This window comes from Brassica napus, chromosome C2 (assembly GCF_020379485.1).
Source record: "Brassica napus cultivar Da-Ae chromosome C2, Da-Ae, whole genome shotgun sequence".
NCBI classification, from domain to species: domain Eukaryota; kingdom Viridiplantae; phylum Streptophyta; class Magnoliopsida; order Brassicales; family Brassicaceae; genus Brassica; species Brassica napus.
Genome location: NC_063445.1, coordinates 41292781 through 41309314, shown reverse-complemented (window position 1 = coordinate 41309314; position 16534 = coordinate 41292781). Strand labels below are relative to the sequence as shown.

General features: G+C 31.2%; 2 protein-coding genes across 2 annotated transcripts; both read left to right on the top strand.

Annotated features, from left to right (window-relative positions):
- The first annotated feature begins 9386 nt into the window (after positions 1-9386).
- On the top strand, positions 9387-14687 carry LOC106378259 (probable inorganic phosphate transporter 1-3). The gene is made up of 2 exons (XM_048747583.1): positions 9387-12406; positions 12534-14687. Exon 2 carries the CDS (start codon positions 13304-13306, stop codon positions 14453-14455), a length of 1152 nt encoding a protein of 383 aa, XP_048603540.1. The 5' UTR covers positions 9387-12406; positions 12534-13303; the 3' UTR covers positions 14456-14687.
- On the top strand, positions 12512-12976 carry LOC106409832 (probable inorganic phosphate transporter 1-2). Its single transcript, XM_013850388.2, has one exon. The coding sequence runs from the start codon at positions 12512-12514 to the stop codon at positions 12974-12976; it is 465 nt and encodes a 154-aa protein (XP_013705842.2).
- Positions 14688-16534: the final 1847 nt, after the last annotated feature.

Sequence of the window (16534 nt, the reverse complement as noted above, 5' to 3'; positions counted from 1 at the left end):
ATCGTTGTAGACTTACAAATAAGTCTATTCACCGGTAGCAATTTAACATAAACATATTTAACCAAGTTAATTCTAAGCTAACTGAATTTAAACCAAATCTTTTTTAACCTAATGTGAAATCATATATTAAAATTATTAGCAGAATATAGAATGAAAAATTAAGTTTATGTATTAATTTTTCTAAAACAATAAAGAAAAAAAAATTACAAAAATCAAAATAATTTTGATTAATTTTAGTAAAATAATTATGAATAAATAATCTTCAAATTAATATTCAAAAATTGTAAGATCATATATTAAAATTATTAAGATAATAAAGAATAAACAATAATAATGAAATTATCAAAGTAAACTTACAAAAAAGCCTACCAAGTAGACTTACAATAAATTCTTTCTAAAATTTTAATATTAGTAGACTTCAAAAAAAATCTACAGTGTCGTAAATTTTGATCTGGTTACAACTTTTGTCTCTCTATATAAATGAAATTTACACAATTTTTCTCTAAAATGACTGCATAAGTTTCTAAAGCTCTCTCATTTCTCTCTAAAACTCTCTTATTTTTCTCCCTTCTCTCTAAAACTCTTTAATTTATTTCTCACAATATTATCTTTGTTATTTTAGGTAATATGATTCATGGTTTTCATCTTTTCCTTTAAAAATGTAAGTTTTAGATCTATAGATTTTAAATGTGTATTATGATGCCATGTTTTTCTCACAATATTATCTTGTTTTTGTAGGTATTATCATTTATGGTTTTCATCTTCTCCTCTAAAAATATAAGTTATAGATCTCTAGATTTTAAATTTGTATTTTTATGCTATGTCTTTCTCACAATGTTATCTTATTTTTGTAGGTATTATTATTCATGGTTTTCATCTTCTTCTTTAAAATATATAAGTTTTAAATTTATAAATTTTAAATGTGTATTTATATGTTCATATTCAGATAAAGTTATAGATTTAAAATCAGTGCATTTACTCTGCTACTAGTTTATCTTATAAATTATATTATTGAAGTATTTTCAGATTTAAAACTATTTTTCACATTTCAAAATATACAGATTTTTTCAGTTCTGAAAATTATCAGATAATGTAGATTTCTAATGAAGTCTGCTTATAAGCTAAGGGGGGTTTATTGGGAGATGAATTTATGTAGAGTTTGTGAATTTTGAGAGATGATAGATTTAAAAAAGTTATGTGGATTGTGAAAATTTATATATATTGATTTATGAAATTTGATCATAACTTTTTTAGATTAATATAGATTTTCATGATATTGTATTACCTCTTTTCTATCATTTTTTGTAAAATAAATATATAATATATTTATTTTTTAAATCATATAGCATAATTATTTATTTTTTGCTTTCAAATTAAAAAGAAAACAATACTAGTATATACAAAATTGAATAATTTTCTTAAATAGTCATTTAAAAAATATTTGTCACAAAAAGAGCATTAATAAAAGAAAATGACCGAAAAAAATTTCATTAAAAATATAAAAGACTATTTTACCCCTTACGGTATAGATGTATAAGTAATAAAAATAAAATAATAAAAAGTTGTTTTTATATTTTTTTTTTCAAATTCAAACATTTTTATAATATTTATATTTTATAAAAATAATATTTTTATAATATTTATATTTTATAAAAATAATATTTTTATCAAATTTTCTTTTTGAAATTCGAATTTTTTTTGAAACTATTTAAAAAAAATATTTAAAATTTTTAAGATTTGTAAATGTAATTATTATTATTTATATTAAAAATATAATATTTTTAAAAATAATTAAATATTCCAAAATGTAAAAGTATATAAATGTAATGAATTATAGCTTTGAACATATAAATTAGGTTTAAGGTGCAATAGATATTTGGTAAGAATAATTATTTTGTTTTCTAGTATTTTAATTACAAGGATTTTGAAAATCACATGGATACATATGATATTTTGAAAGTTGAGTCTTATGAGTAAAAATGAATAGAATTCATCTCCCAATAACACTAGATTTAGTTAGAATTAGAGAATCAATAATAACTAAACTTTTTGAATAACAAAAGATTTGAATGATTTTAAAAATTCTTACACCAATAATAATAGATTCTACTAAGATTTTTGAAATCTAAGAACCAATAACAATGGATTCTTAAAATTCACAAATTCTACACAAATTCATCTCCCAATAACCTCAGACTTAAAAATGTCTACTAAACAACTAATTTTAAGGAGACTTCATTGCAAGTCTACAAAAATATGAATTAAATTTTTTCTATGTTTTATTAATAATTTATCTTATTTTGAATAGATTTTAAATATTTGTTTTTGTATTTATATTCAAAATAAAGTTACATATTCAAACTTTTTGTCTTTAATTTACTACTATTTTGTCTTATAAATTCTATTTTCTAATTTTTTTTAGATTTATACTCATTTTCATATTTTTTAATGTATATATTTTTCGGATCGAAATTTTTTCTGATAGAGTATACTTCACTAGAAGTTTACTCAAATATTATTTTAATTTTAATTTTATATATTTTCATAATTTGATCTTGTTTTCATGTATTCTCTTCCAAAGTTTTCAAATCATCTTCCCAAAACTGTAAGATTTACATTTATTCACTATAGAGATATGTTTATGTTTATATTGAACTAAAATTATAGATTGAACACACTCAAGAATTGTCTAAGTTTTTATGTTTCTATGTTTTTGCCTTGCTACAAGGTTGACAAAAAAAACTATTTTGAAATATTTTACAGAACAAAGTATTTTCAAATTTTCTAAATGTACATTTTAAGATTGAAAATTTTCCGTTAGTGTAGATTTCAGCTAAAGTCTACTAAACCATAAACTTTACGTAGACTTAATAAAAATTCTACTAAAATATAATTTAATCTTTTTATCTTATGTTTTTCTCATAACTTTATCTTACTTTGCAGGTACACTTTTCCAAGACATCATTTGAGGCATCAAAATTATGAAAAATCAAACACACTCAAAAATATTTTTTACTAAATTGCTTTTAAATAACTTGTCATAATAAGATATTCATTTGTAAATAACTATTTAATGCAAAATCTATAAAAATTGTATTATTTTCAGTTGTGTTTCACTTGTATAATATTATTAATTTTTCTTAGCTATCAATTTTTTCACAAGATACTCTAATCAACCAAACAATTAAAATCACCATAAGATAGAACAATAACTAACACACGTGTCAAAAAAAAAGAAATCTATACAAAATTTCCAAGAAGTTTGAAGAGTAAAACTAACCACAAAGTTTTTCAATAAGTTTCAAGTATATAATTCAAACAACAAAATGGAGAACCAGACTTTTAAGTAAATCTACACTTCTTAGTTAACAACCTAATCAAACAATTTTTTTTAGTTCCATAGTTATAACACATTAACTTTTAAAATTCATCCAAGACCATTAAGATTTACTAATACACACTGTAATATAATTAAATTCTGAAAAATATGATGAATAATACACAAATGTACTTTTAACAGAATTTACAATGTAGACTTCAATTGCAGTCTAAATTTGTAGACTTACAAAGACGTCCACGCTTATTATCTAACATATAGTCAAACAACAAATTTGTATTCTACATGGCACTGGCTTAATACAAAAAGGCGTACAATATGCGTCTTAGATAACTCGATCAAGTTTCACACTTGTCGATCATTCGTAAAATGCATATGAGGAGTATATGGAGCCATTTGCTGTAAAATGACGTCTGGTAAGGAATACATTAGCTTCACCATCTCAATTTTCTTGTCCAGATCATAATCTTCTTGTGTCATATCAATCGGTTCACCATGTGTACAACCATCATGCACAATGAACATTCTCCTTTTTCCAATTATCGACCACAAACTCCTACAAAGAGCCTTTCACCACTCATTTTCTGTATACAACAGGTAACTGAATCATTCCCTGCAAAAAGAATACAGTTTCCTAAATTAGCGAACAAATATTTCATGTTTGAATATTACAAAGTAGACTTACAAAGACGTTTACACTTATTAGCTAACTAGAAAGTGAAACCAAAATGTTGATAATTTCATAACTATAAAAGATTATCTTTTAAAAATAGTTCAAAACCATAAGGATTAACTAACACACACTGTCGAACTAAAAAATCTTGAAAGTGCATTACAAATAATACACAAATCCACTTTTTATAGATTTTTCTATGTAGACTTTATATTCAGTCTACCTAATAATATACTTTTATTTTCAGTTTACGTGTGTAGACTGTCATGTAGGTCTACAATTTGGGTTAGTTTTTCAATTGCAAAATCCACGGGTTATTATCTATATTTAAAAAAAAGTTGTGATTTTATACGTGTAGACTTTCTTTTCAGTCTACATTTTGAAAATGTTAGGTTTTGCAATTGACCATAATTCAACCATGATTTGACTTTCAAAAGTAGACTTCATTTACAGTCTACATTTTTTTAACTTTTTTGAACATGTTAGTTTTTGCAATTGACCAAGTTTGACTTTCTACAAATAGATTGAGATGAACGTCTACACATGTGTAGACTTCACCTGAAATCTACTCCCAAATTCGACATGTTAGTTTTTCGTCTGACCAAAATAAAATAGTAGACTTCATATGTGGTCTACGTTTTTTTCTGATATTAGTAGACTAAATATGAAGTCTACATTTTTTTGTTATGGTCAATTTTATAACGTTTAGTCAAATACAAAACTAACATATTCAACGCAATGAAAGTTTTGATCAAATGCAAAACTCACCTTTCGTAGACTTCCCTAGCAGTCTACATAATGTAGACTTCCGGTGAAGTCTACTATAAAAAGTCAAAAGTTGCCCAAAGTTCGATCAAATGCGAAAACTAACCTCTTTTACGTAGAATTCTTAGTAAATCGACCTACTTTTTTGTTTTTGTTTTCAAAGGTTAAGACGCAGACTTCTAGGGAAGTAAAAAAAAATTATTTTGGTCAATTGCAAAAGTAACATGTACATTGAAAAGTAGACTGCATCGTAAGTCTACACATATGCATGGACATACAAACCAGTCTACAATCATAACACATATCTGAAAAATGACAAAAACCATGTAAATAATTATCTTTTTCCGGTGTAAAGCTCGTTTCCACCCTTTACCACCATCCAATCTCCAAATATGAGCAAAAAGAACCACCTTTGTCGACTCACAACTGACTAAGCTCGAAAATATGAAAGTTTAGATTATAAAAATTGGAAGTTATGGGAGCTTTTAAGATGAAATGAGAGAAAACGAAGATTTGTTGGTTTAGAAAGAGAAAAAAATGGTTACAAATTGAATTTTTAAACTTTTAAGAGCTCAAAAATGGTGGTTCATGGTGGTTGGAAAATTGATGATAATGACATTGTAGTAAATAAGAAGAAATGTTTAGGGTGTAATAGGTTTTTTTCCATTTTTGAAATAATTAATTAATAATGGTAATTTTTTTAAATCATTCAGAAACATAAAGAGGGTTTGGAAATTACAAGGGTGAATAGTAATGACAAAAATGTTGGTCTTGGAGTTGACTTGAAATTGTAGGTTAGTTTTGAAAAAGCCAATAAATGGTAGATATTAAATGTTTTATTGGAAAATAAAGGTAAATAAACAAACTAAAACTTCATGCAAGTAATATAATTCAAAATAAAGGTTGAATCAATTATCCAAAAAAAAAATCAAAATACAAATCCTATTAAACATGGTAATGTTTACCATCATTGTGAAAATTCCTTTGGATTTCTTATCAGTTCGACCTGGTTTCCTGAATATTATTTTTGCATTGAACTTCTCATGTGGAAGAGGACACGACTGATTTATGATGAGGTTCTTGTTTATATCTTCAAATTTTATCTAGTGAGTATATCATCTAGAGACGTAAACCTACCTTGAATTTTCCTCAAATATGTCTTGAAATTCACCTTTAATTCATCATTGAAACACAACAACAAATCTCAACTGAAACAATCGTCATTAAGATAAGTGATAAAAACTTGCATACACACCTTCCAATATCTATAATTTGATGCCTAAACGTGGTGGTTTTGTTATATACATATCTTTTTGATATACCTTCATCAGTTTCAATTTCAAATTATTATCCTACTTCATGAACCAGTTATTTTGTCATCACCCTTGTCCTAACCAAATCAAGACTAAATATATCTATCTATAATTAAATTTGCTACCAATCAAAAGTGCAGATGATGCACGAATTTAACAAAGAAAATTAATGACAGTTGTTTCCTCACTGAGACATCTTCGAGATTTCAAATTCATTAAATAAGAAAACATATTCAACCAATTCGCAAACGCGTAAAACTAAATCTCCTTACATTTTGTTGAATTAAAACTATTATATAGCATGATTTTTTAAACATAAGTGAATCTTAAACTAAAATCTCCTTACATACTGCTCAACCTCCAAAGTATTTGGAAGTATGTCACACATTACGTCAACTCTTAATACAAATTAATGACATCAGCACTTGATGATGTAGTAACAGGGGCAGACCAAAAAATTTATTTAGTATGAGGCACATAGTGTAACTTATATATATGTTAGGGGTATATAAAGAAATTTAGGTTAATTAATAAGGAAAAAATGAAAATGAGGGTGGGGCATGTGCCATACCCCTTTTTCACCTGGGTCCGCCCTAGTAGTAACCGATATTTGTAGCTTCAATTTTTTAGTCTAAGAATGTCCGAGAGATCTCAACAGATCTCAACACATTTAGCCAAAAACAAAGGTTAAAAGAAAAGCTTTTGTTTCATAAATCAATAATAAATGTGTCACTTACAAAAGCTAAGAGATCACTATATATAACTAATAAAAAAGTCTTAATCCTTAGTGATTAGGAGCTAACCTTTTATCCTAAAGCTTTAATCTTATTCCCATTAAAAATACTAATCTAATCAAAAAAAAGGAAATAAAACCAAAGCGAAAAAGGAATATGGTATACGCTGCATCACTTGATCTTGCAAGCACAAAATGATCAACGCAAGCACAAAACAAAACTTTCTTTGTTATCTTTAGTAAAAACGATTGCTGACTACATGAAGTATTGGTCATCACATGGCTAACTATGCAAACTAAACAAATGTATATTTAGCTACACGAAGTATATATTATGCATGGCAACATCCCTCAGTTTTACGATGTTGTGTAGTTAGCATCACGAGTTTAATTTCATACGTCTAAAAACTGATGTGTATGTTACAAACCGTTTAAATCTCTCGGTTCATCAATTAAAATATGACATACCTGGCGGTAATTTACCTAAATTAGATTTTGACCCGTGTTTTAAAATCGTAAAAATATTTTTAAGAAAATCTAATTTATAAATTAGATAAAATCAATATGTTTTATAAATTTTGATAAGTAGTGTTTTAACATATTTATTTTAGTGTATTTGAAAATAATATAATTTTTATATTAAATATAAAAGTTATAGAAGATATTGTTTAATTTATTTTTAATTCTCTTAATCTGGTTTCGTATGAATTTTAATAAAATTTATGTAATTCATTTGATTAATTGTGTGATATATACTTATTTGATAGAAAATTATTAGAAAACTTTTTTGATGTCAATATATTGACTTTAACATTTTACTTGCTTAATATGAAATTATTAAGTTAATGAATTATTTTATATATTTTTTCATAAAAAAAATTCTATTCATTTAAACTTAGTAAACCTTTCATATTAGATTCTTATTCTTTGATTATTTTTATTCTTAAGAGTTTATAATTTATAATTATATACACAATATTATGTTTGGTTTAAGTTGACTTCAAATAATTTTTAAACAAATAAAATGTTAGAGTTAGTAAATTGACAGCAAATAAGTTTTATAATTAAAAAATTACCAAATAAGTATATATCTCACAATTAATGTAAAAAAATTACAAAATTTTTAGTCAAAGTTCATAACAAAACAGATTAAAAAACAAAAAAAAAACAGATTAATAAAAATAAAAATAATAGAATTATATAGTTTTAAAAGACACTAAAATAAAAATGTTAAAACACTAAAATAAAAATGTTAAAACATTACTTATTAAAAGTTCATAAAAAACAGATTAATATAAATAAAAATAATATAATTATATAGTTTTAAAGTACACTAAAATAAAAATGTTAAAACACTATTTATCAAAAATGTTAAAAAACATATTGATTTTGTAAATTAGATTTTGTTAAAAATATATTTTAAATTATGAAACCTTTTTAAAATACTAGATACTTGGTTACTGGATGATAAAGAATACATTATTCAAACCAACTATATAATCGAAATATCTTTTAGCAAAAAGAAAAAGAAGAAGAAGAAAAACTATATAATCGAAATAGGCAACGATGTAAAACTTGACTCGTGTTATTTTATCTTGATTTAATTACATCCGCCGAAACCTGAAGCACGATGAGTCACAAAAAAAAACTGCCAAACAGTGGTGGACCCAGGTGAAGTTTCAACTAGGTTCAAAATTTTATTTAAAGGATCATGAGTTTTGTTACATAATTCGTTAGATTCAATCAACATAACCCAAAGTTTGTTACATAGTTCAATACATATAGACCCCTCTTTTCACATAGCCGGTATCAATTAAATATAAACCGGACTTAACATATGATCAAGCTAAACGAAACTTAACCATATGAACAGTATACTCTAATATACCCCCTCAAGTCTTTATCTTCGTATCATCAGAAGGAAGAAAAAGACTTGAAAGCGATAAACGATGAACGAGCGAATAGAATGGATCAGGATGCAGAGCTTTCGTCAAGACATCAGCTAGCTGATTAGAAGAAGAGACATGCATCGTGCGGAGTCTACCAGCTTTTAGTTGATCACGAACGGTATGACATTCAATGTCGATGTGTTTCGTTCGTTCATAAAAAACCGGATTTATACCAATATGAAGAGCTGATTTGTTGTCACAAAACAACTTAGCAGTCGAAGAAGGCATGAAATGAAGATCCTTTAGTAATCGCTGCAACCAAATCAACTCACATGTTGCCAAAGCAAGACTCCTATATTCAGCTTCTGTACTGTTTCTACTCACCACAGCTACTTCTTAGACTTCCATGATATCAATGAAGTACCCAAGAAGACGCAGAAGCCACTCACAGAACGTCTAGTATCTCGACATGTAGCCCAATCGGCATCAGCAAATGCATTGAGACACAATTCTGTTGAAGCAGAGAACATCAACCCCTGACCCGGATTAGACTTGACATAGCGCAATATGAGCTGTCTGAAGATGAATATCAGTAGGAGCAGATAAGAATTGGCTTAACTAATGAACAGCAAAAGTAATATCCGGTCGTGTAATCGTCAAGTAAAGAAGACGACCAATGAGTTCACGGTACTCAGTAGGTTGAAGCAGAGGAGTTTCTGAAGTCTTTGTAAGATTGAGGTTTGGATCCATAAGAATAGAGCTAGGCTTGCACCCCAAAAGACCAGAATCTTCAAGAAGATTCAAAGCACACTTCCTTTGACAAACTGCAATGCCTTCAGAAGATCGTGATATCTCCAAGCCAAGGAAAAAGCGAGCTGAACCAAGATCTTTAATCTTAAATTCAGAATGGAGTAGGTCTTTCAACTGAGCCAGAGCTGCATCATCATTTATTGTGATCAAGAGATCATCCACATAGACCAACACAACAATGAAAGAGGTTGATGTAGCACGAACAAAAAGCGTATTGTCTGCAGGCGACTGAACAAAGTTAGCACCTAACAGAACTGATGAAAAACACTTGTACCATTGGTGAGAAGTCTGCTTCAATCTTTACAGTGACTTGCGCAATCTACACACTGGATTTGGTGGCAAGACAACACCTGGTGGCGGTGTATAACCCTGAGGTAAGCTCATGTATATCTCCTCATCAAGATCACCATGGAGGAAAGCATTAGACACATCCATTTGTGTTAAACTCCATCCTTTAGCCGCAACAAGACTTAACAGCAACTTAACACTCGTTAGCTTCGCAACAGGAGAGAAAGTATCCATAAAATCCAGACCTTCCTGTTAAGTAAAACCCTTAGCAACCAACCTCGATTTGTAACGCTCACAGTACACACCGAATTATAATTGATGGTAAACACCCATCTACAACCAACAACATTCTTACCAGAAGGTAAAGATTCAATATCCCAAGTCCTATTTTGTTCAAGAGCATCAAACTCCATATTCACCGAGACTTTCCATTTATCAGATTTCATGGCTTCTTTAAAGTTTTTGGGTTCAGTCTCAAGGGTATAGGAGAAGATAAAATGTTGAACAAAAGGTTTAAATTTGTCATAAGAAACAACAAAAGAAAGAGGATATGGAGTTTTGGTCGGTAAGGGTAAAGGAGAGGAAGGAATAGGCGGTAAAACAAAGCAAATAGGAGGTGAAGGAAGAGGTAAAACATGTGAAGATGTAGAAGGTTACAAAGAACAGTGATACTCAGACAAATAGCTAGGGACTCTAGACACCCGTTTAGGTCTATCAATAGGAACATAGCCACCACCAGTTTTAGTTACTAAAGAATCAGAAGCAGGAACTGTAACAGTATCACTAGTAGGAGATGGAATAACTGGAACATTAACAGAATCACTAGTAGATGGATGTGTACAAGTTTTATGAGCAGGAGCTGAAATAGGCATTGTTTCCACAAAATGCAATGGAACAGGAAGCGGTAAAAACGTATTAGGAAACATATCAACAGCCTGAGAAACTAGCTCACTTGTTTTGAAAGGAAAATCATTTTCATGAAATTGAACATTCCGTGAGATAGAGACAGAATGAGATTCTAAATCTAACACTTTGTAACAAAAGACTTTGACCAATCTTCTACGAAACAGAGTTCAGAAGCCAAGTCGCAATCATATCGTTACATCTTGACCACGCACCATAGTCATGATGATTCAAAGAAGGTTTAGCAATCGTACCATCAATGAATTCCAACTTGTTACGCACATTCAACGCCATTCGAATCGATCTCCTCCAAAAATGAAACTCAGATGCAGTAGTGAGACGATCCGAAACTAAAACAAGACCAGGATGATCAGTATTATGAAGATAATAAGGATTCTCATACTGATCAGCCTGATAACGCGAGGGATCGGAGAAATCGACATTCGCCGACGGTTGATTCAACGGATTCACAGAGCTAGGGTTCACCATCTTCAAGAAAACACACTCAAAACGCAAGAGAGACTGGAATCAACACTTCGCCCAGCTCAATCAAAGAAGATGAACCAAAAAGAAGTAGCAAAAGAGAATCCGAAGAAGAAAATCGCCAAGAACAGCGACGAAATCAAAAACAAATCGGAGAAGACGATTGATCGGAACACTCATCGGAGAATAATGAAGCGGAAGATGAATTTGTTGTGCTCTGATACCATATCAATGTTCTTGATTCTGAAGTAATCGAAGAACGAAAGAGAGAAAAGATTCAAAGCTTGAGAAGAAGATGAATGAAATAGTTTGTTAGATTCAATCAACGTAACCCAAAATTTGTTACATGGTTCAATATATATAAACCCATCTATTCACATAACTGGTAACAATTAAACATAAACCGGACTTAACCTATGATCAAGCTAAAGGAAACTTAACAATATGCCCCAGATACTCTAATATATAATACGAAGAATATTTTTCTTATTGTTGTTTCATAACATGCTGTTTAGGATAAGTGTAGTTAAAAAAAAAACTTTCAACTAATATATAAAGAACTACTATTTTATAACATATATAAAATATGCTTTAAAAAAATATTTAATTACATTTTTCAAACTGTAACAAAAATTACCGTTGTTAATTGAATATGTTATTTGCTTCAGCACAGAGGCGGACATTTTTTATTTGTCAAAGGCACAGAGGCGGATCCAGTAGGCATAGCATGTGTCCCACCCTGACTTGTTGTTTTACTGTAATTATTGAATTGTCTCTTAATTAAACACTAGTTATAAGAAATAATTGCATGCTCCATACTAAAAACAATTCTGGATCCGCTCCTCCTGAAGTGCACCTACTATTCTATGTTTTATTAAAGTTTCAGTATCCTTTAGAACCGGCCATAATCACGACTACACTAGTAAACGATTGAAACGGCTGAATTCATACTAGAGTAGTTTCACTAATCACTATCATTACGTATTAATGAGGTTCTTATTATGATAGTTTATAAAGCACAAACAAATGATATATAAGCTCCTGTAGACTCCGATATATAGTTACGTAGTTGACTTGAGAAATAATTTGGTCTATAAGTAGCACACACACATTTTCTCACTATGAGATTATCTTATAAGACAAAAGTTTTAAGAATCCTTCTTCACTCGATCTTAAAATCCGACAACCAAAAGCCTCATCATAAGCATAAAGGTTAGTAATTCAATTAATTTGATGATTAGGCGTTCCAACTGGATTATCGTCGGTTCTTATGAAACGTTTAATCATTTGCTTTCTAATCAAATATATATAGCTATAATGTTTGTTATTGTCTTTGTAGATAATCTTGAAGAAAAGTCAATGTCTGGAAATAACCAGTTAGGAGTGCTCAAGGCACTCGATGTAGCCAAAACACAGCTTTACCATTTCACGGCAATTATTATCGCCGGTATGGGTTTCTTCACCGATGCCTACGATTTATTTAGCATTGCATTGGTCACAAAGCTTTTAGGTCGCATCTACTACCACAAGGTGGGTGCAGAGAAGCCGGGAACACTCCCACCAGAAGTGGCGGCGGCGGTCAATGGTGTTGCTCTATGTGGGACACTTATGGGTCAACTATTTTTTGGGTGGCTTGGAGACAAACTTGGCCGGAAAAAAGTATATGGGATCACTTTGATTATGATGGTTGTTTGCTCTGTCGCCTCCGGTCTCTCGTTTGGAAATAATTCAAAAGGCGTCATGACCACTCTTTGCCTTTTCCGGTACTATAAAGAAATTTAGCTATAACTACAACTCGCGCAGATGTATTTTTAAAAAAGATGGTGCTATTTATTTTTCATGTCATTATTAGGATTGGGCAAAAAAAACCGAATCCGAAAAAATTTATTATTATTAACATATATATATTATTAATATGGGTGAAAAACTTTTAAAATCTAGTGGAGTATTGAAACGAAAAAACTAATAATTATATTTGAAAGCGAATAGTTTACACTTCAATATGCTAAAATTATTTATTGATCTAAATTGTGTATTTTTGGCAACTTTGGAAAAAGTTTCTGGCTAGGAGTTGGTATTGGAGGTGACTACCCACTCTCAGCAACGATCATGTCGGAGTATGCGAACAAGAAGACCCGTGGTGGGTTCATCGCGGCCGTGTTTGCTATGCAAGGGTTTGGAATCTTGGCTGGAGGCATCGTTGCACTAGTACTCTCGAGTATTTTTGATTACCAATTCCCGTCGCCCATCTATAGTGTAGACCCGTATGCCTCGACTGTACCTCAAGCTGATTACTTATGGCGTATCATCCTTATGATTGGTGCTCTCCCCGCAGCGATGACCTATTACTGGCGAATGAAAATGCCCGAGACTGCTCGTTACACCGCTTTAGTTTCCAGAAACATCAAACTAGCTGCACAAGACATGTCGAAAGTCTTGCAGGTGGATCTTAAAGCTGATAAAGAAATTGCTGAAAACAAGGCTACAGATCCTAAGCTAAACTACGGCTTGTTCTCCAAAGAATTTCTTAAGCGCCATGGACTTCCTCTCCTCGGAACTACATCCACCTGGTTCTTGCTTGACATTGCGTTTTACAGCCAAAGCTTATTTGAAAAGGATATATTTTCTGCCATCGGATGGATCCCAAAAGCGGCAACGATGAATGCCATGCACGAAGTTTACAAGATTGCTAGAGCGCAAACCCTCATTTCACTATTCAGTACCATCCCAGGTTACTGGTTCACCGTCTTATTCATTGATATTATGGGAAGATTTGCGATCCAGATAATGGGATTCTTCTTCATGACCGTGTTTATGTTCGCTTTAGCTTTGCCTTATGACCATTGGATCAAACCAGACAACCGCATTGGATTCATTATTATATTCTCCCTAACTTTCTTCTTTGCAAACTTCGGTCCGAATGTAACTACATTTGTTGTACCTGCTGAGATATTCCCAGCAAGGTTGAGATCTACATGTCACGGAATTTCAGCCGCGGCAGGAAAGGCGGGAGCTATCGTGGGCGCGTTTGGATTCTTATACGCGGCTCAGTCAAAGGATAAGAACAAGACGGACGCAGGATATCCACCAGGTATTGGTGTCAAGAACTCGTTGATCATGCTTGGAGTTATTAACTTTGTCGGTATGCTCATGACATTTTTAGTGCCAGAATCCAAAGGAAAGTCTCTTGAGGAGCTTTCGGGTGAGAATGTGAATGATGAGACGGCTTCATCCAAGGCCAGTCTCTCCAGAAGAAACTGAAGGGATACAGACTTGTGGCTTAATCAAAATTGTGTAGTTATTTTTTTTTCATTTGATTTCATGTAAAATTTGTTGTTTATATTATGTTATAATATTTTTGGAGAAATTACTTAATACCGTAGGTTGGCTAATACTTTAAAAATACTCTAACATTAGAGTTTAAGATTTAAAAATTATTTTTAGAGTTTAGTATTTAAGGGGTAAAGTTGGATTTATAAACCGTTATAAATGATTAAACATGTATAACACTACAAGAAAACATATTTTTTACGAGGGCGGTATTCGTTGTAAATTCGTCGTAATAGGGGCTTTACGACGAATTAACATCGATACATGTTTCGTTGTTAAACGCTCGTCGTAACGGAGGTTTCGTCGTAAAGTCCTAGTTACGTTTACGAGGAAGTCAATTCCTCGTAAAGCGGAAGGAAACTATTCGTCGTAATGCCCTCGTAAATAACGATGTAAATACCTCGTAATAGTTCGTTGTAAAAGCCACGTAAGACTTCCACGTAAAGTCGATGTAAACTTTACGAGGACTTTACAACGACTCCATGTAAATTCCTCGTAAACGTTACGAGGACTTAACGTGGAATTTTACAACGAATTTACATCTCCATATTTAAAATATTAATTAATTATAATAATTATATAAATTTTATAAAACAATAATTTTAAAATTTAAAATATTTGAAATAAAATTAAATATGAAACCAAATAATTTTTTTTTAAAAAACTATAAATTCATTAATTAAATAGAATTTAAATTTTTTATACAAAACAAAAGAAATTAAAAAAGGAAACTAAAGGCCAACATCATCGTCATCGAAGTAGTTAGCTGAGGGGTTCGGGTCTGTAGACGTTCCTGCTTCGGGATCCGGCTGGCTCATCCCGAGAGCTGCTCGTCTCTCCGCCAAAGCTCTCTGCAAAGTTGGATTTCCCACCGCCATCACATCCAGCAAACCCTCGAGAGAGTCCAAACGCTGCTGCTGGGTATCCATGCGAGCCTGCATCCGGTCGTTGTCCTGGTCCCGTCTCGAATAGTATGACGAAGTCGCCCTTGCAACTTCGTTAACGGAACCTATTCCGACAGTCCTTCCCTTCTTTCTAGGAGCCACCTATATGTATATATATAAAAGCGTATTTAGAGTTAATAATAAAATAAAGAAAAAAAATTAAAATTATTAAATTTTACCTCCTCGAAGATCCGGTCGACCTCTTCGGTTGACAACTTGACGGGTAATCCATCTGCAGACTGTTAAGTAAGTTGCGTCTCTTGCTCTTCAACCCGAGACGCCACAGCGTTGAAGAGTTTCTCCGATGCAGGATCCACAAAAACCCCATCTGGTGAGGCGTGAGTCATCTTGAATAAGTCCGAGAGAGATGGCAAAACTCCCGTCTTCTCCAACTAATAAACAACAATAATAAATAAATTAAATATAATTAATAAATACAAGTTTAAAATAATGAAAATTATAAATTTAAATAAAACTTACAGCTTCGAGACGAATTCCGGCATGGGGTTTTTGGCCGGTTCTATGAACCATGGGCAAATGGCCATCTTTATCCCTCGTTCTTCGGGAAGCGGAGCAGGAGTTGGCTTTGCGGATGGAGCTTGGTTCGTTCCAATAGGTGATGAGGCCATCCCATGCTTCCTTTGTGACCCCGCTCGGCTTCCCCTCATAGCCGTAAATCTCCCACTTGTCCTTCCAATCGGAGACGGTGTTGCAAAGACGAGTTTTCGCCTTTGCAATAAATTCGCTCTTCACCCTCTCGGTGATTCCTACGGACCAGTTCCACCTTTGCTGAAAAAACAAACATTTTAAAAGATTAGAAAAAAATAATAATTATTTAATTAACAATATAAATATTAATAATATGTAAATATAATTACCGCAAAACATTTAAACCACGTCGTCTTGACGTGATCGGGAGTCATGGTCCAGTTGGGATAAGAGCCGTCATAATATCCCTTCATCGTCTCTGAAACGCTCCGGCTAACACTGTTGTTAGCCCCAAACCTGCAAATATAACAAATTTGTTAAAAAAATTGATCAAAGATTTTAAATTTAAAATTAATAA

What these genes read in the sequence shown, in the direction of transcription:
- LOC106409832 (XM_013850388.2), top strand. Translation starts at nt 12,512, where the DNA reads ATGTTTGTTATTGTCTTTGTAGATAATCTTGAAGAAAAGTCAATGTCT.
- LOC106378259 (XM_048747583.1), top strand. Translation starts at nt 13,304, where the DNA reads ATGTCGGAGTATGCGAACAAGAAGACCCGTGGTGGGTTCATCGCGGCC.